The sequence below is a fragment of the Lipotes vexillifer genome, unplaced genomic scaffold (genome assembly GCF_000442215.2).
Source record: "Lipotes vexillifer unplaced genomic scaffold, Lipotes_vexillifer_v1.1 scaffold760, whole genome shotgun sequence".
NCBI lineage: Eukaryota > Metazoa > Chordata > Mammalia > Artiodactyla > Lipotidae > Lipotes > Lipotes vexillifer.
In genome coordinates this window covers 725,949-745,542 of record NW_006772931.1, presented here as the reverse complement: position 1 = coordinate 745,542, position 19,594 = coordinate 725,949, and the positions used below count along the sequence as shown (strand labels likewise).

The 19,594-nt window shown below is 39.0% G+C and overlaps 1 protein-coding gene across 1 annotated transcript in view; it reads right to left on the bottom strand.

The window, feature by feature from the left end:
* RXFP2 (relaxin family peptide receptor 2) overlaps positions 1–216 on the bottom strand; it is a 50,229-nt gene extending 50,013 nt beyond the window's left edge. Inside the window, 1 exon segment of the mRNA XM_007447945.1 lies at positions 198–216. Within this exon segment, the coding sequence (XP_007448007.1) occupies positions 198–216 (19 nt within the window).
* Positions 217–19,594: the final 19,378 nt, after the last annotated feature.

The window sequence follows — 19,594 nt, the reverse complement described above, 5'->3', positions numbered from 1 at the left end:
TTCCCAAAAAAAAAAAAAAAAAAAAGGGTATAAAATGTGAGTGGCGGGGTGTGGGGGGGGGTAAGGAGTGCAAGATGAAACTTCACAGAAACAGATTTAAGGAGAATGTAGACTCAGGCAGAGAGTAGTGTAGTCGTCTACTCATCATGACTAATTGAAGGGAACAAGGGCTTTTGGCAAAGTTTTCCTAACCGCACCACTGAAGGTTGGCGTCATGGCCAGGAATTTTCTTGGGTTGGGGGTACGGGGCTTTTTAATACTGCAGAGAACTAGAGAACCAACCTTCCTGGAGCATCTTCTTCTGTGTGCTGGGTGTTTCATAATTATTTCACTTAATCCTAACAGCAACTTTGTGTTGTTGGTATTATTATCTCCACGTAAAGATGAGGAATGAAGGCTGAGAATATGAAGGCACTTCTACTCTGGTTCTTGGGAAAACACCCTGGCGAGGTCTGGGCCCTCCAAGCAAATGCTGCCTTGCGTGGAGGTGTTCTCCCAGCAGACGGATCACCAGGCTCTCCTCAAGTCGGTAAAGGCTGCTGGCCTTCCTTGTTTAGCGAATCATGCCGTTTGTAAAAGGGCAGGGGTTTGCTACAGGCACTAAAGCTATGCCTGAGTTACGGTGCATGCCAAGCTTTTAGTGATATTGTTAGAGAGGATGAGTAGATTATTGGAGTTTTTGAGCTTTAGTCCTTTAGTCATGATGACCCTCAAGACCCAGCAAACACATAAAAGAGCAGCATCTGGCCCTTTCCTGAGCACAGCCAGATGAAGCAGTGTCCATTCTCCCATGGAAGCTGCTGCTGCTGCATCCACTAGGCTTTCCCTGAGTGGCGAGTGTGGCCCTCAGATTCTTTTCTACCCACTGGATTTTTGTTTTTACAAAAGCAAGAACTATTTTCTCTGCTTCTGCTGCAGTGGTCGATGAACGATTTAGTATGAGCAACTGGGCATAAGACCAGTCAGGTCTGACTATTTTAGGAAAACTCTCTGCTGTGTGGCTCTGGGGTTTGGCTTGTTAAGCCTAGTCACACAGGGAGAGAGATGCTGATTTTAAATACTTTAGTAAAAGTATTTTAAAATCTCTTAACTTCTTTCTTATAAAGATTTCTACAGAGGGCAGATTTATAAAAACTAGCTGTCCTCCTGTGTTTGGAACATAAATAAAGGTCAATATTTCTTAGTGTAGCACCTTTAGAATTGTTTAAAATAGTAACTCACAGTTAGAAATAAGTTTGGTATCACATCACAGTCTGGCAGAGAAACTCACACACACATACACACAGAAAGCAAAATTTCTTGAAACATTACTTACCTTTTACTACAGTGGATGACCTCTGATCGTTGCTATTCTATCTTATTCAGCTGAAAAGGCATCACAAGTCACTAGGTTGATCTCACGGGCCACTAATGGCACGGGACCCACTATTTTAAAATATTCATTAGTAATGAAGTCCTCTGGAGACCATCAGACCCAGATTATAACTCTCTCTGCCACCCCCAAGCTGTGTGACTTCGAGCAAGCTGCTTAGCCTCTTTAAACTTTAGTTTTCTCATATTGAAAATAGGGGTAATGATAATATCCCAGGAACCAGACAAGTTAGTGCTTGTGAAGTGCTGAAGAGTGCTTGGCCCCCGGTAGACCCTTGGTTCATGTTGGCATACAGGCAATTTCAAGGCAAAGTGAAAAAATAGGACTTTAATGGAAGGTTGCTGTGCCTTAGCATTGCACGACCTTTTTATATGACTTCTATGAAAGAAATAATAGGACTATAATAAAGTTTCTCCAACTTCTTTATGTTATTCTAATTTAAAAGCCATGTGACATATATGGTTTCTATTTTAAGCAGCCTCAAACCTCTTTTGAAAGCTGAAGGGGGTTTGTAAATGATTAAGCAACAAAAATGTCCTTACAACTTCCTAATAATATTTTTTATTGATCTAGAAGAGGTGATTAAGCATTTGATTAAAGACAATTTTGAAACAGAAAACTGAGGCTGTGTAAGATATTTTGAAGGTGGAATATTGTCTTCCGTTATAGGGTTTTATCATGAAGATATCCTTGAGTTCTCTGAAGGCTGGACTCAACTGAATGTGCATCCTCACAGATGCAGACTCATTCCGAGGGAGACAAACAGTCAAGTGTCACAGACAAGAAGGATCAAGATTGTTTCCTTTTCCCTGGGGAAAAAATGGGTTTCATCCAGCAAGTACGGGTGAAGAAAGGGGAGGAGAAAGACTGACCATGTACAAACGGCACCTACCAACTGTATTTCTCAAAATTCTCCATTTTCACCCCAGAATGGAATATTCCTGAAAACAACTCAAGGTACAAATTTTGTGTGGAAGGAAAATAAATAAATAGAATCTATTCCCTACCTACCCCTTGCCTTCTGTATCCTAAATCCCAGTTGTCTAACCTAGTGCCTCATACTTACTTGGTGCTCAATAAAATTTTTTTAATGAACAAATGAATTAATGGGTGATTTAGGAATAAAAGAACAGTTGAAGGAATAGCCCCTTTAATGAGGGAGCTCATCTCCTTTTTATTTATTTATTCTTTTGGTACACAGGCCTCTCACTGTTGTGGCCTCTCCCGTTGCGGAGCACAGGCTCCAGATGCTCAGGCTCAGCGGCCATGGCTCATGGGCCATGGGAAGCCCAAGAATAGCCCCTTTAAAAATGTAGAATTCCCATAGTTGCAGGGTAATGTTTTTATTTTGATGAGAAAGTATATTTTTAGTCTTCAAGGTATTTATCGTTCGGTTATTATACAATTTAGAAAATGATTAAGAATCCTTGTTGGGCTTCCCTGGTGGCGCAGTGGCTGGGAGTCCGCCTGCCGATGCAGGGGACATGGGTTCGTGCTCCGGTCCGGGAGGATCCCACGTGCCGAGGAGCGGCTGGGCCCGTGAGCCATGGTCGCTGAGCCTGCGCGTCCGGAGCCTGTGCTCCGCAACGGGAGAGGCCAGAGCAGTGAGAGGCCCGCATACAGCAAAAAAAAAAAGAATCCTTGCTTTATTTGGCACATACTGAAAAAGAATCAATACCCATCTGTAGACAGCATATTATGCTGTCTATTCTTCCTGCCATCTGTGGAAGTGGAGATAGTTTTACTGAAACTCGGGGATTATAAAAACGGAGGATGCCTACATACAAGCTGTGTCAGTAGTTTCTGCAGCAGTTTCTATGGGACCTGTGTCAAACACACAGCTGAGAGGAGGTTTGAACATATGAAAGAAAATTTCTTCATAATGGTCTTTCTCGTCTCTCTTCTGGCCAATGTTCTGGACATATCTGTGCAAAGTGATTCTAAAATGACTCCTTGGGCTTCCCTGGTGGCGCAGCGGTTGAGAGTCCGCCTGCCAATGCAGGGGACACGGGTTTGTGCCCCGGTCTGGGAAGATCCCACATGCCGCGGAGCAGCTGGGCCCATGAGCCATGGCCGCTGAGCCTGTGCGTCCGGAGCCTGTGCTCCCCAACCGGAGAGGCCACAACAGTGAGAGGCCCGCAAACCACAAAAATAAATAAATAAATAAATAAATAAATAAATAAATAAATAAATAAATAAATAAAATAAAATAAAATCACTCCTTGATAGCTTTTGGAAACCAACTGACTGCTGCCTAAGGACATACTTTGTTGCCCACAAACCCCTTCCTTGTTGGGAAACTACCTGTGAGAATGATCTTACAGGTGCTCAGTTTGAGAATCGACGGAGGTGATCAAGACCCTCTCTGCTTTCTCTGATTCTCTGCCAATGCTTGTCCTGCATGAAGCTGAAGAAAGCCTTTATTGTCTCAGCCTGGTTTTCTGGCTGAGACTCTCTCCACAGCCCTGCCAGGGATGAAGGTCCCACCACCCACAGGGAGCCCAGAGGAACCTGGCCAGTGAGTCCATTTCCCAGCGTGCACTGCTCCTAGTGGAGTTCAATCCAGTTCAGATGCAGGGGAGCCTCTGCCATTTACTCCAAAGAGCCAGTTACTGCAGCACAGGAAGAAACATTCATTTAACATCTAGGAAATTTTAGCTGAGTGCATACTACGTGCTACCTCAACAAGGCAGACAACGTCCATTCCCACCTGGAGCTCAGGTGGCAGGATCTCCAAGAGGAGCAGCAGCGCTACTCAGTGAAGCAAAGGTGAATCCAGTTCATTCGCTGAGTCCACCTACTGGATGCCCTCCTCCTTCTGGGAAGAGTCTGAGCGCCACTAAAACCTCACCTTTCTAGGGCACCCATTTATTATTTGTTTGAAGGAAACTAGTAAAGTCTGCCTTAAAAAGTGGTTATGTTAAGGTGAGTGGAGAGAAATTACCCTCTTGGTGGTGGTTTTTTTTTTTTTTTTTTTTTTTTTTTTTTTTTTTTTTTCGGTACGCGGGCCTCTCACTGCTGTGGCCTCTCCCGTTGCGGAGCACAGGCTCCGGACGCGCAGGCTCAGCGGCCATGGCTCATGGGCCCAGCCGCTCCGCGGCATGTGGGATCTTCCCGGACCGGGGCACGAACCTGCGTCGCCTGCACCAGCAGGCGGACTCTCAACCACTGCGCCACCAGGGAAGCCCGGTGGTTGTTTTTTGAAGTTAGAAATCTTGTCCCTTTATGCTACTGTTCAGTCCTCCCAGCTTTGACAATATACACAATATTGTCATATGGCCATATCAGTCAGTATGTGTAGAATTCAGATCCAGATGCATATGCACACATTTATCCCAGCTTCTTCCCATTTCAAAGATTCCTACCTTAACTGAGTTTCTCTGAGCCCCTATTTTCTGTAGTGTTCTTCTGAGACAAACCCACCACCTCTGACTGGTGAATGTCCTTCAGGATCCTACTCACAGATTTTCTGCAGAAACCATCACCCCATCTCCCTCTTCAGACTATTGCCCAATGTTTGGACAGATTTGGGGAAATGATGCTTAACTATGTGGGACAGAGTACAGGTTCAATACGTGTTGATTTAAATAGGAAAACCCCAGAATTTTAAATTGCCAACATCATCCTCACCAGGGATGGATTTCCATCCTATGTCCCCCTTGGCTGGGTGCTTTTATGTGGGTCACAAACTGAACACCATGGTTCTTGGTGGGGTCTAAGGTATACGCAGGCACAAGAAAGATTTCTCTTCCCAAAACATCTCTTCTACTGACCAGTAAACTGCTTAAGCTTCATTTTAAGGGATGCATTCTTTTAGGTTCATATCTTGTCTTTGAGTACTTAAATTCCTATCTTGTTCTGCATGAGTTTGAGAGACTGGCTTCTTCCTAAAATCTGCCTGTGTACAGTGAACTCAGAGAATGAACACTGTGGTGGATGAAGGGAGGAAGAACATGGAAAGGGTGATTGTGAAAGAGACAGGGTGACACCTAACAGAAACTGGGCATGGGAAATGTGCAGAGGAGAGAAAATGATAGCTTTTTCCTTTCACGGCTCTCTCTTCCAGTTCCTCTCTGAGTGGTTGACTGCTCTGTCTCCAGGGACTTTCACTGGCTGTTCTTCTTGGTGGTAATTCTCTCAAATTCTAGTCAAATCAACTTACGTATTTACCTGTATCCTAGGCTGCTGCATATGACTGGGCAGGATGTACCTCGCACAAGTATGGGGCCCTGTTCACACAGCTGCTAGTGTTGAGCTGTGTAGAAGCCACACAGTACAAGGCTGAGGCCCTGGATGCTTATTTTATGATGCACAAAGGTTGACGGGCTCCCTTCCTGCCCATGGGAAAGCCTCGCATCTGTGTTCTATATTCCACTTCATCTCCTCTTCTCAGAATCTCTCTCCATTATCTCCTTTCTCTCCTGTATTTCCAATATTCCTGTCTCTCCACGGGTTTTTCTGTTCACACTCATCTTATTCAATCATCTCCCATCTTCAAAACAAACAAATCAGTCAACCAACTAACCAGTCAAGCAAGCAAGCAAGCAACCAACCAACCAGCCAACTAACCAACCCAAATCCTATTCTAGTCACACTGGAACTGAGACACCCTTCTCTCTTCAAAGTTAAATTTCTCAGAAAAATCATAATAGCCCCTGTTTCCACTTCCTCACCACCCTTTCTTCAGTTCACAGCATTCAGTCTTGGCCTTGCTGCTCTGCTCAAATTCTTCCCACTGGGATCACTAATGTCCTCTTTGTTACTAACACCAGACATACTTTATAGTCTTCATTTTGCTTAGTTCTCTGCAGCATTTGACCCAGCCAACCACAGCCACCCGGCTGAAATCTTTTCTCCCTTGGCTTTGTGATGTCTCACTGCCCTGGTTTACTTCCTCCTTCTCCACGCTCTCTAATGGCCCTGTCTCTATTCCCACCCATCTCCTTAATGCACTGGCTCTTTTTTTCTTTGTCAATATCCTGAACGTCACTGATATGCATTGGGTCAGAATCAAATCAATTAGAGAATTTAGAGGGACCTGCAAAGAGTTACTAGTATTTTAGTTTGTCAAACAAGAACATTAAAAAAAACCTAAATTACCACTATTATAATAATGATTATAAGAAAAACGGTATTTTATTGCTAAAATTTTGAGAGAATATATGCACAGAAGAAGAGACAATCCTTTGAAAGGAATATATTTAGCTTTACAAAAAAACTAACTTATTTTTGCTCAGGGACTGGTGAAACTTTCATTCCTGACAGCAGTGGCCTGGAACACAGTGTTTGGAACTATGTGTTAGAAAACCAAATCTGGCAAAATGTTGACCAGAATTCCTCAGGGCAGTTAGCCCTCTGTTCTATAACTCACAAATATTTTCTCCCAGTTTGTCACTTGTCTTTAACTTTGCTTACAACAGAGGCTCCAGAGAGGAAAGATCTGATCCTGACTTTAAAATAACTATGCCAACTAAAAATAGAAAACATTCTATTTTTAGAATATTCTATATAAAATATTTAAATATTCTATAATAAAAACCCATAGCATATAATATACTTAATGGTAACTTTTTGAAGATGTTTAGTTTGAGGCTGGGATCAGGGCAGTGATGTCCATCATTACTACATCTTTTCAAGGCTGTCGTGGAGGACTTAGCAAATGTAGTGAGGCAAGGCAAGCAAATCAATCATGTACAAGTTGCGAGAAATAAAACTGTCATTATTCATGAATGATATGAGTGTGAACATAAAAAATCCAAAATAATAAATTATAAGTGCTAGAGAGTTTATCAAGGTTTCTGTAAAATCAATTTAATTTCTGTATATCATCTACAAACAATTAGAAAGTGAAATGTTTAAAAAATACTTCTACTATAGCATCAACTGTGTCATATTTAGGAATACATTGAACAAAAGCCTGCAAGACATTTATGTAAAGTATATAAAATTATTGATAGACATTAAAGACCTAAATAAATGGAGTTAATTCTCTCAAACTGGGGAATTCCCTGGGGGGTCCAATGGTAAAGAATCCGCCTTCCAATGCAGGGGACACGGGTTCGATCCCTGGTCGGGGAACTAAGATCCCACATGCCACCGGGGCAACTAAGCCCGCGTGCCACAACTACTGAGCTCGCGTGCCTCAATGAGACAGCCGTGTGCCGCAAACTACAGAGCCAATGTGCCCTGGAGCCCACGTGCCACGACTAGAGAGAAAATCTGCATGCCACAACTAGAGAGAAGCCCAAGTGCCACAACGAAGATCCCACATGCCGCAACTAAGACCTGACACGGCCAAAAAAGTAAGGAAAATAAATAAATAAAAATAAGTAAATATTTTTTAAAAAACAACTTTATATATATATATATATAATTGAAAAGCTGACATTAAAAAGAAAAAGACCTAAATAAATGGAGTTAATTTTTTTCTCAAATTGATCTATGGGTTCACAGCAATTCCAATAGGAATCCAGAAGTGTACATGTATATGTATGTGTGCGTAGAAATGGATAAGCTGTTTCTCCAAGGCATATGGTGACAATAAAGGACAGGAGGAGCTAGCTGTGACTTAAAGAAGGAACATAAGGTGAGAGAACTGTTTACCTGTATATCAGGACTTATGATAATGATACAATAATTCAGAAAGTTCAGAAAAATACAGATACACACGGACATTTGATTTAGGACCAAGCGGCACTGCAGAGCAGTAGTGGGGGTTAGTCACCTCTAAGTAGATTATGGATCTAGAGATTAAAGGTGAAACAATAGAGTTTCTGGAAGATAATATAGGAGAAAAGACTTATCACTTTAGGGTAGGATTTTAAGGGAAATAAAAAACAAAACAAAACAAAAAATGAAAGCATTAATCATAAAAGATAGCTAAATTAGACTATATTAAAATTCAGAACTTCTGTTAACCCCAAAATAAAAATAAAACAAAGTCACCATTAAGAATATGTAGAGGCTGGGCTTCCCTGGTGGCACAGTGGTTGACAGTCCGCCTGCCGATGCAGGGGACATGGGTTTGTGCCCCGGTCCGGGAAGATCCCACATGCCGCGGAGCGGCTGGGCCCGTGAGCCATGGCCGCTGAGCCTGCGCATCCGGAGCCTGTGCTCCGCAACGGGAGAGGCCACAACAGTGAGAGGCCTGCGTACCGCAAAAAAACCCAAAGAAATGCATGCACGTGTGCACCAAGAGACTCAGACAGACAGCAGTATTCACAGAAACATTACTTATAATAGCCCCAAACTGGAAACAATACAAACATACTTGAAAAAAATAAGGTGGATAAAAATTGTGGTATATTTATCAATGGTATACTATATAGTATTGAAAATGAACAAAAAGTCATTCAAAGTGATTTCAGATCAAGCATAGCCAGTGAGCAGTTCTCCTTTACTTTTTTTTTTTAACATCTTTATTGGAGTATAATTGCTTTACAATGGTGTGTTAGTTTCTGCTTTATAACAAAGTGAATCAGCTCTACATATACATATATCCCCATATCTCCTCCGTCTTGCGTCTCCCTCCCACCCTCCCTATCCCACCCCTCTAGGTGGTCACAAAGCACCGAGCTGATCTCCCTGTGCTATGCGGCTGCTTCCCACTAGCTATCTATTTTATGTTTGGTAGTGTATATATGTCCAAGCCACTCTCTCACTTCGTCCCAGCATACCCTTCCCACTCCCTGTGTCCTTAAGTCCATCCTCTGCATCTGTGTCTTTATTCCTGTCCTGCCCCTAGGTTCATCAGAACCATTTTTTTTTTTTTTAGATTCCATATATATGTGTTAGTATACGGTATTTGTTTTTCTCTTTCTGACTTACTTCACTCTATATGACAGACTCTAGGTCCATCCACCTCACTACAAATAACTCAATTTCGTTTCTTTTTATGGCTGCATAATATTCCACTGTATATATGTGCCACATCTTCTTTATCCATTCATCTGTCTATGGACACTTAGGTTGCTTCCGTGTCCTGGCTATTGTAAATAGAGCTGCAATGAACACTGTGGTACATGACTCTTTTTGAATTATGGTTTTCTCAGCATATATACCCAGTAGTGGGATTGCTGGGTCGTATGGTAGTTCTATTTTTAGTTTTTTAAGGAACTTCCATCCTGTTCTCCATAGTGGCTGTATCAATTTACATTCCCACCAACAGTGCAAGAGGGTTCCCTTTTCTCCACACCCTCTCCAGCATTTGCTGTCTGTAGATTTTTTGATGATGGCCATTCTGACCAGTGTGAGGTGATACCTCATTGTAGTTTTGATTTGCATTTCTCTAATGATTAGTGATGTTGAGCATCCTTTCATGTGTCTGTTGGCAATCTGTATGTCTTCTTTGGAGAAATGTCTATTTAGGTCTTCTGCCCATTTTTGTATTGGGTTGTTTGTTTTTTTGATATTACGCTGCATGAGCTGCTGTATATCTTGGAGATGAATCCTATGTCAGTTGCTTCGTTTGCAAATATTTTCCCCATTCTGAGGGTTGTCTTTTTGTCTTGTTTATGGTTTCCTTTGCTGTGCAAAAGCTTTCAAGTTTCATTAGGTCCCATTTGTTTATTTTTGTTTTTTATTTCCATTTCTCTAGGAGGTGGGTCAAAAAGGATCTTGCTGTGATTTATGTCATAGAGGGTTCTACCTACGTTTTCCTCTAAGAGTTTTATAGTGTCTCGCCTTACATTTAGGTCTTTAATCCATTTTGAGTTTATTTTTGTGTATGGTGTTAGGGAGTGTTCTAATTTCATTCTTTTACATGTAGCTGTCCAGTTTTCCCAGTACCACTTACTGAAGAGGCTGTCTTTTCTCCATCGTATATTCTTGCCTCCTTTGTCAAAAACAAGGTGACCATATGTGCGTGCGTTTATCTCTGGGCTTTCCATCCTGTTCCATTGATTTATATTTCTGTTTTTGTGCCAGTACCATACTGTCTTGATTACTGTAGCTTTGTAGTATAGTCTGAAGTCAGGGAGCCTGATTCCTCCAGCTCCGTTTTTTTTTCTCAAGATTGCTTTGGCTATTCGGGGTCTTTTGTGTTTCCATACAAATTGTGAAATTTTTTGTTCTAGTTCTGTGAAAAATGCCAGTGGTAGTTTGATAGGGATTGCATTGAATCTGTAGATTGCTTTGGGTAGTAGTCATTTTCACAATGTTGATTCTTCCGATCCAAGAACATGGTATATCTCTCCATCTGTTTGTATCATCTTTAATTTCTTGTGTACTCAGCAAAACCATTGTGTCGTTGGTTTACTAATTTCTTATTTCTTAAGGAGGTAGTGGTAATTAGCAACAAGACTACTGTATAGTTAAACTTGTGTATTAATTATACTTTTCTGAATTTTACTGTCTACTGAGTCAGTATATTGATCATTAGATCAGCTATTCCCTTGCCGAATACTTAATTTGTCCTTATAACCCCCAAAGTTGAAAAAAGAAGACTTTTCAGGTAGTATTAACATGTCAAATAATCCAAGTGAATCCAATTAGCAATCCTGGTATGCACAAAGAGTATAACAAGGAATCAGCATCCCTTACCGAAAAAAAAGCCTACTCATATTTTGATGTGCTAAGTGCAATTACCAGTTTCCAGAGGTGTGACCTATGGAGCAGATTCATCAGACCACCTAGAATGCTTCTTAAATGTACAGAGTCCCACACCCCACCCTAGACTTATCAGATCTATGGGGAGGCTAGAGTCCTAGAATCTATTTCTTTGCCATCATCACAAGTGATTCTTAGCAATTCAATAATTGCACCTATGTTTGGCTATGGCTGAGATGTTCTCTGGTATGCTGAAGGTCAAAGGCTTCAGAGGATCGGGGCTGTGACTTGAACACAGGTCGGCTCACCCCTAAATCTAGCATCCTTGCCGCTCTGCTGCCTCTCCTATCCTAACCCCTTCCATTGTGTTGCACTCTACTTCATGACTCCACATCTCTGGTGTGTATATGCCCTTTCCTGTCCAGTCTCTGATTAAGAAAAATCTGAAGAATTAAAAACTACCTTCTTTTCTGAGCTTTGGGTCAAAGACGATCTATTGTGAGCAAATCCTAAATATGCTTCCCACAACATTTACTTTTCCAAAGATAGAGAAGACTGTTACTATGTTGTTTCACTGAAATATTCAGTTTATTGAAGAGAGAATCTCCACAGAACGTGAACAGAGAAAAAGCTGCTGTTGTGAGAGGCGCTAAGCCCACTTGGTTGACAGGAGCCTAGAATGGATGAGCAGTTAGATCTGGCACCCATGCCTGTTTGAGAAAGTGGCTGAATGCAGCCTGACTAGCAGAGGCTGGGACCTACATGAAGCTACCTGCTGGGACAGAGCCCCTAACAATGCATGGGGGATGAAATGCCTCTGCTGACCACCTGAGGTTGTGATTTGAATATTGCCCCTTGCCCATAGCCAGTAGGGAAAACAGTGGTGGTATCTCTGCAAACTGAGCACGAGATTTGGAACTGGATCACCCACAAGGTAAAATCCCTGAGATACTCATAAACTGTGGCTCAGAACTGAACACTCCAATGGACTCTGTTGAGGCAATTCTGAGACCACTCATAGGGAGACATGTGCAGGAGAAAAATCCCTCCAACTTCATGAAAATGTCCAGGCCTCCAAAAAAGAAAGAATTCATACCTGGGGAACTGGGAGATAACATTATCTTCCCCTTATCAAACATATTCTATTAACACAGAAATTCCCCGGGCAAAAAAAAAGTGATATACCACTGTTGAGAACAATATTTATTGAAAGCTTAGTTTTTTCCTATACATACACAACATCTAGAATTATAGGGATGAAGAATAGATGCATGTGAACAAAGCACTTAAAAATGTTTCCTCTAATTCCACTATGATTTCTTTTTAATTAATTTTTGGCTGCGTTAGATCTTCATTGCTGTGCATGGGCTTTTTCTAGTTGTGGCGAGTAGGGGCCACCCCTCGCTGCAGTGCGCGGGCTTCTCATTGCGGTGGCTTCTCCCATTGTGGAGCATGGGCTCTAGGTGCACAGGCTTCAGCAGTTGTGGTGTGCAGGTTCAGTACTTGTGGCACACGGGCTCTAGAGCGTAGGCTCAGGAGTTGTGCCGCACGGGCTTAGTTGCTCTGTGGCATGTGGGCTCTTCCCCGACCCGGGCTTGAACCCATGTCCTCCGCACTGGCAGGCGGACTCTCAACCACTGCGCCACCAGGGAAGCCCTCCACTATGATTTCTTATATAAACCAAGCACATTCATTTTGCTTGATGAATGGTAAGTTACATTTTTACCAAACAAGGAAACCAAGCTGTTTTGGGTTCTCAAACATATATATTCGCCTAAAAAGTCTGTGCATTTATCATCATATAACTGTGTACACAAAAACTATTCTTAGTTAATTGAATTTTATTCAAGCCACAACTTCTTAGGACGAATGTGCCATTTTTCAACATCAGCTTATCTGAAGCAACATCCCCATTTTCGTCTTTAAAATTCAGGTGACAGCCAATTTTGTCACTTCAAGTGAGAGTCCTTAAAAATCTTTTATTGCATCTGGTCACATTCATTCACAGTAAGATGAACAAATGAATAAACATCGTTGTGAGATGTATTTAGTTAGTGCCTTTAGAGATAACTTATCTCAAATGGCCTTAACTTCTGGGTTTCTGATATTTTTCCTCATACCTCACAGCAGGCTCCATTCAGCCCTGAAGCAGGTGAGTTTCTTTTTCATTAGTAGTGCTGCTTTAGCCTCTCACTATGACTGTCCTGCAATATAATTGATTTTCACAGCTATCGGCAGCATGGATATAATTGTGTGAACTTAAAATTTAGTTCAAAAACGTTTTCTTAAGTCACAGCAACCAAGTCGAACTGACATTACTGAGAAAGGACCAAGATGAGATTTGAACTAGTCCATTAGGGGGCAGTCAAATACTGTTCACGTCCAAATGCTGCTCTAGCCCTGTTTTGATGACTACCTTTTTCAAGGTTAGCAAATTATTTAAATAAGTAGCAACTGGTCGTTATCCAGTAGCATTCTCAATACTTCATGCTTTCAGTTTCCCATATAAGCCCATGTTTTTTGGTTTGCAATATTGTTCATAATTAGTTCATAAAAAACTTTTTTTTGGAGGGAGTTTGAAGCTGGTTAACAAGGATACCCAGTGAATAAATGGATGATAAAATACATGAAAAAAGTGATAATAAGACATGTTATCTTTACTTATCAATTAATGTCTGTAGTTTAAAATGGTTGTATCATTTATTCATTAGGCATGCAAGGGTGATCATGGCCAGAAGAGAAAAGACAATCATATAATTGTTAACTTTTCCCTTTGTTTAGATCTGGTCTAAAAATCTATCACAAATATTCATTTAAATTTAAAAAGCAATTTTTACTCTTACATAATTCTAAATAACTTTTGTTTATGATAAAGAGCCTTACTGCTTTAACTGTATAATTTTAACTGCTTTAACTCATTTAACTCTAATTTTATTGTGAAAAAGAAAAAAGTTTTGTTAATATATATAGCAAATTATTATTTTTATAAGTAGGAATAAGATATCAAAGCATTGGTTAACATATCTAACTTTGAAAATAAATGATTTTAAATATAAATTATCAATTGAAAATAATATAAAATTAGAAAGTAAAAATTTCCAGGGAATTACAAATATCAGATCGATACTATGGATTTTAAATACAACATTTACTTAGAAATAAAAAAAAATCATGTTTAAAATTTCTTTCCCTCTTTTTTTTTTTTTTTTTTTTTTTTTTGCGGTACGCGGGCCTCCCACTGTTGTGGCCTCTCCCGTTGCGGAGCACAGGTTCTGGACGCGCAGGCTCAGCGGCCATGGCTCATGGGCCCAGCCGCTCTGCGGCATGTGGGATCTTCCCGGACCGGGGCACGAACCCGTGTCCCATGCATCGGCAGGCGGACTCTCAACCTCTGTGCCACCAGGGAAGCCCTCTTTTCTTCTTTTTTTAAAGAACACCATTACTTTGTGGTAAATCTTGAAACATTATTTTAGTAATAGATATTTTTCTTCTCATAAAGATTTTGTTTTTCTAAGGCAAATCAATTAGATGCATTACCATAAGCAAAAGTAGTTAAAACTGGTTAACTATAGTTACAGTCTCGTACATTAAAGAATTTTTTAAGGGCATAGATAACCTCTATGAAATGTGTTGAATCCAAGAACCTATTTTGTAACTGTCTATCCTTAAAAATCGTAAAGAATTGAATATTATAAATGTGCATAGGGCATTAACTTCTGAGGGAGGAAGACCTTATATCAAGAGTAGATTGCTTTCTACAACTGTATTACAAGCAAAATGAGTTTATAGATTGTTTCTCCTTAGATAACACTTAAGTTTTCATGTAAGAAAGATTAAAATACAAGACAAAAATCATGTTACATGTATTAAAATATTTTAAAATAATTTGCAACAAAGTTTTAGTATTTCAAATTCCAACAAATTTAAATATTAAAAAATCTTTTATCTGTTAGAAGTTCTAAAATAACTGCTCACAAATACTGCATTTTATTTCAATATTTAAAATATTCAGTTGACTTCTCTCAGAGGTTTATCCAAAGTCTTTAAGAAAGACTATGAACTTAAATACATTTTAAAATAATAATGATAAACCCAACGTGCCTTGGGTATGATGAATAGATTATTTACAAGTGTACACGCTCATAACAAAACAAGTCTATATTTTTCTTTAAAACCAGGGGAAGATTAAATTTTATTTTATTTTTTCAGCTTTACAATAAAAATACTGCCAACTTGAAAATGAGCAGTTTGGCTAAAATGAAAAGTTTAAAAATAAAAAACAGAAAATAGAATGATCTGAATAGGTAACTTTTGTCCATTTTTAATTATTTTATTTTACATAGGTTTGCTCTTAGGGAGAGATACTGATTTTTAGATTTGCCTTCGGCTTTGCAGTTCCCAGTTTAACTATGTTAACAATGAAACACAGCAACTAACAATTATATAAAATTTATGAACAGATTTCAACAGGTTGAAATTTCATAAGGCAAAATTTTAAGTTATTAATTATCATACATTTTTTCAAATACTAAAAAAAATTTCTCCATTATAACTGATTTCTTCAACATTGTTTTTAAAAGCTATCTTATTACAATTTTAACAACATTTAAAGGCAAGTTTCCATGAAAAATTTGTTGCATCTAGAAATTGCTAGGATGGGACTATAGGCAACTAGTGATAATGACAAGGCAAACTGGATGTCTGTTTATCAAACACTGCAATGAGTGTATTAAAAATATGATAGAACCAAGTAGAAGTATTCTTTTGGAATTGCACTCATTCAAGCAAGAAAGCAGTAGCCTTACCTTTGACACCCATCAGAACGATGAAATGAATTAGAAGGAACATTGCAATCAATCTGCGGCTGAAGAGACGCTTAATACCAGAAAAATAACAACGAGTTCACAGCAATTGAGTTATTAGATGTATGCTCCTTAACCTCAGAAGGAGTTCTGATATAGTAACTTCAGTGCCTCCCCTGTGTCTGAGCATGCTCAACAGCTAGAACTTTACTGGCACGAGAGGAGACGGTCTTTGTCACTATGCAGCCTATCTTTTTCATTCTTTCTTTTTTGGTTTCATTTTATTTTAAATCTACAGTTGTATTCTGGGTCATTAATTCATTATAGTATGCACAGAGAGACATATATAAGACTCTGGTATTATTAGATAAGAAACATTTTTAAAAATCACTCTAAAAATATGTTCCCCTTAGAGCATGTAGTACAATTTGCTCTTAATTTAAACCCAAACATATACAGAAATTCTCAAATAGAAAGGGATACAGATTTACACTGAAAAGGTGACGAAACTTTTTGCAAGTGTATTTTTCATGCAATAAAAAAGTGACAAAAAACTACTCACTGGCAAATACGTGAAGAACTCCTACTTCTATTCAAATGCACTTAAATGTTTTCAAATGACATACAGAAAGTAATAACTAAAATATACGGCCCTGTGTTTAATAGTTACTTATTGTAAGACATTCACACTATTATTTATTTATTTATTTTTGTGCTACGCGGGCCTCTCACTGTTGTGGCCTCTCCCGTTGCGGAGCACAGGCTCAGCGGCCATGGCTCACGGGCCCAGCCACTCCATGGCATGTGGGATCTTCCCGGACCGGGGCTCGAACCCGTGTCCCCTGCATTGGTAGGCAGACTCTCAACCACTGCGCCACCAGGGAAGCCCTCACACAATATTTTAAACTTCATTTACTTCCTCTATAATCATATTCTTTGTTTTAAATGGATAATTTTTTTCTTGCTTTCAATCCCATGTTGCATACCTATTAAAAATATTAATTATAATTCAGTTCTTACATCCTGAAAGCAGCTTTTAAAACAGCATAGTTAGTGCAAGTTAAAGTACATAAAGGGACTTTAGTTGTAGGATTCAGTTGATCCTAGTGTAATGATAAAGAGTCTACAAAAGGACATTGTAGAATTTTGTTGTCTATGAAATTCTGAGAAATGTCTATGTAGACGTATGAAACATTCTGTATTGGTTCTCTTATATGCTGTTATTAATCATAACAACACTGAAACAACACTGAAAAACTATCCTGTGACAAATGGCTACTGTCATCACAAATACTAAGAGTTGGGGTTTTCATTGCTCTTTCTTTCATTCCAGCCTTTGATAGAATAAAGATTCAAAGGGAATTTCAAATAGAAAATATTTTATTTATCACATAATGTAGTTAGTTATTTTCTCTTTTAAGAAGTGAGCTAAATTCCCTAAGACTTTTTCCAGATACATTTAGATGTGTTCTCATCTTATTTTTCAAACCAAAAGAGAAAGCAACAAAGAAAATAAAGGAAAAACAATGAAAAGAAGTATTTCAAGGTTTTTTCTTATATTTCAAGCACCTTTTTTTCTTCATTAACCTCGCGGTCTTTTTGGATAAAATTTGCCTTAGTTCATGTAAAAAAAATTCAGATTGATCAGTTTTTCTTACATTTTGTGTCCTACTAACAAGATGATGGGTGCTAGTTTCTGGTACTGAAACTTTGAGCATGAATTTTTAAGTGCAATTAAATACCATGAATTGCCCATCACAAGTTTATTTGAAGTTTAAATATATACTCCATGAAAACACAATTTTTGGAGAAAGAAGAAATGTCAAGATTTCCAAGAACTTAATTTCGACTTCTTCGTGAATATTAAGCCTTAGAAATAGATTTAAATTGTTAAAAAGTTGAATCACCGGGCTTCCCTGGTGGCGCAGTGGTTGAGAGTCCGCCTGCCGATGCAGGGGACACGGGTTCGTGCCCTGGTCCGGGAGGATCCCACATGCCGCAGAGCGGCTGGGCCCGTGAGCCATGGCTGCTGGGCCTGTGCGTCCGGAGCCTGTGCTCTGCAACGGGAGAGGCCACGGCAGTGAGAGGCCTGCATACCGTAAAAAAAAAAAAAAAAAAAAAAAAAGTTGAATCACCATCCCTTTGTGTTAAGCTTTTCAAAGTTAATCTTTGAAATATTAACATAAAAAATTGAGAACTCCATAATTATAAATAATAGTTAAGAACATGTTAGGCTCATTCATTGCTGGTTTCTAAACACGGAGAGCACAAGTACTGAAACGTGTTTCATTTAATATGTTTTAACTTTGATTTACTTAGTATGAGTATCCAGCATTTGAACTGAAACCCAAACGGTTGAAAGGTACACAAGGATATAATATATGTGTTTAAATAAGGGTGAATGGATTTACTCTTTCCTTGGAGACACAGTTGGTAAGGAAGCTCCAGATTGTGCTTCATGCAGAGCTGAGAGGAAGACTTGTACAAACTGATTCATCCCTGGATATTAACTTCAAATTTGCACAAGTGTATTTTATTGATCCTTGCCTGAATCAATTTATTCCTTCATTCCAATCTCCTGTGGGTAGCACTCATATTTTTGGCAATAACAGTAGAAAAGCTCATATAAATATAGTATTTAATAAATAGCATAATTCAATATAATTCTCGCTAATTCAAGGGAATTTATTTACTGAAAGGACTAGTTACCTAGTTTAATAGTGGGGGGGCAGGGTTGGCGGAGAGGTAGGGGCATTTTCTTAGCCTCTACTGTAACTTTTATTCACATTTTAGAAGCCATTGTTACATGTAAAGTTCTGAAATCCAGAACATAATTTAAATATGGTCAGAAAACCCTGACATTAACTCACTTTCAGAAGTGTGTGATTGTTTTTCATATAAATGAAATATGGTCAGAGAATTTAAAATATGGTCAGAAAACCCTGATATTAACTCACTTTCAGAAGTGTGATTGTTTTTCATATAAGCTATAATTTACTATCTTGCTAAATCAATATTTTCAATCAAGATATTTGCTAAACACTCACACTGTATAGGCTTGTTAAATGCCTCTTATTTCCACAGTCTCTAGTCTTTCATTCACAAAACCTATTCATTAGCTGTTTAGTATCACTTTCTGTTTTGAGGGAAAGGACACAGGATAGCCAATGAAGGAATTATATTAATAGATAAGATTTTCCTCAAAAAGATAAATTATAGAATAATAAATATAAGAATCCCACGCTCATGATATTAGACCAACAATGGCAATATTCACTTGAATAGCCTCCATATATGAAGTTATAGTAAAACCTTAGCTATTCAGCTATATCAGCTAAGTATTTGTGATTATAATTATGTTAGCCTTTCTTCATGAGATTATATCATTAACTCATCATTCAGTAAGACTGATATTTTGAGTAACCTTTTCAGCAATGGTAGCAGACTTATTTGCACTCTGTAGACAGAGCAAACCTAACTGAATCACATAATCTCATTATCATAGAGTGTCAGTCAATTAAGCAAACCAGTCCTGATATAGGGTCCATTTTGAGAAGGGAAGTGTCAGTTAGGTGTTCTAACTTGGATATTTTACAACATTTAAAATAATTTAAGTCATGCTCCATTTATCTGGGAATTTCAACTCTTGGCAAGCTCAGTGATTAGGAGCATAGCTACAAACCCAGAGTAAAAAATATCACCAAGACATCCACTCCTGGCAGGATGGTAGATTAGATACTCTGCAAAAGCCTTCTTGCTTGAAAATAATAGCTCTTGCCTGAAACAATTTTCACTGCATTTTTTGAGTGTTAAAAATGAGAAGAATTAAGTCTAAAGGAAAAGCACAAGACAAAACAAAAACAAAATGCTGAAC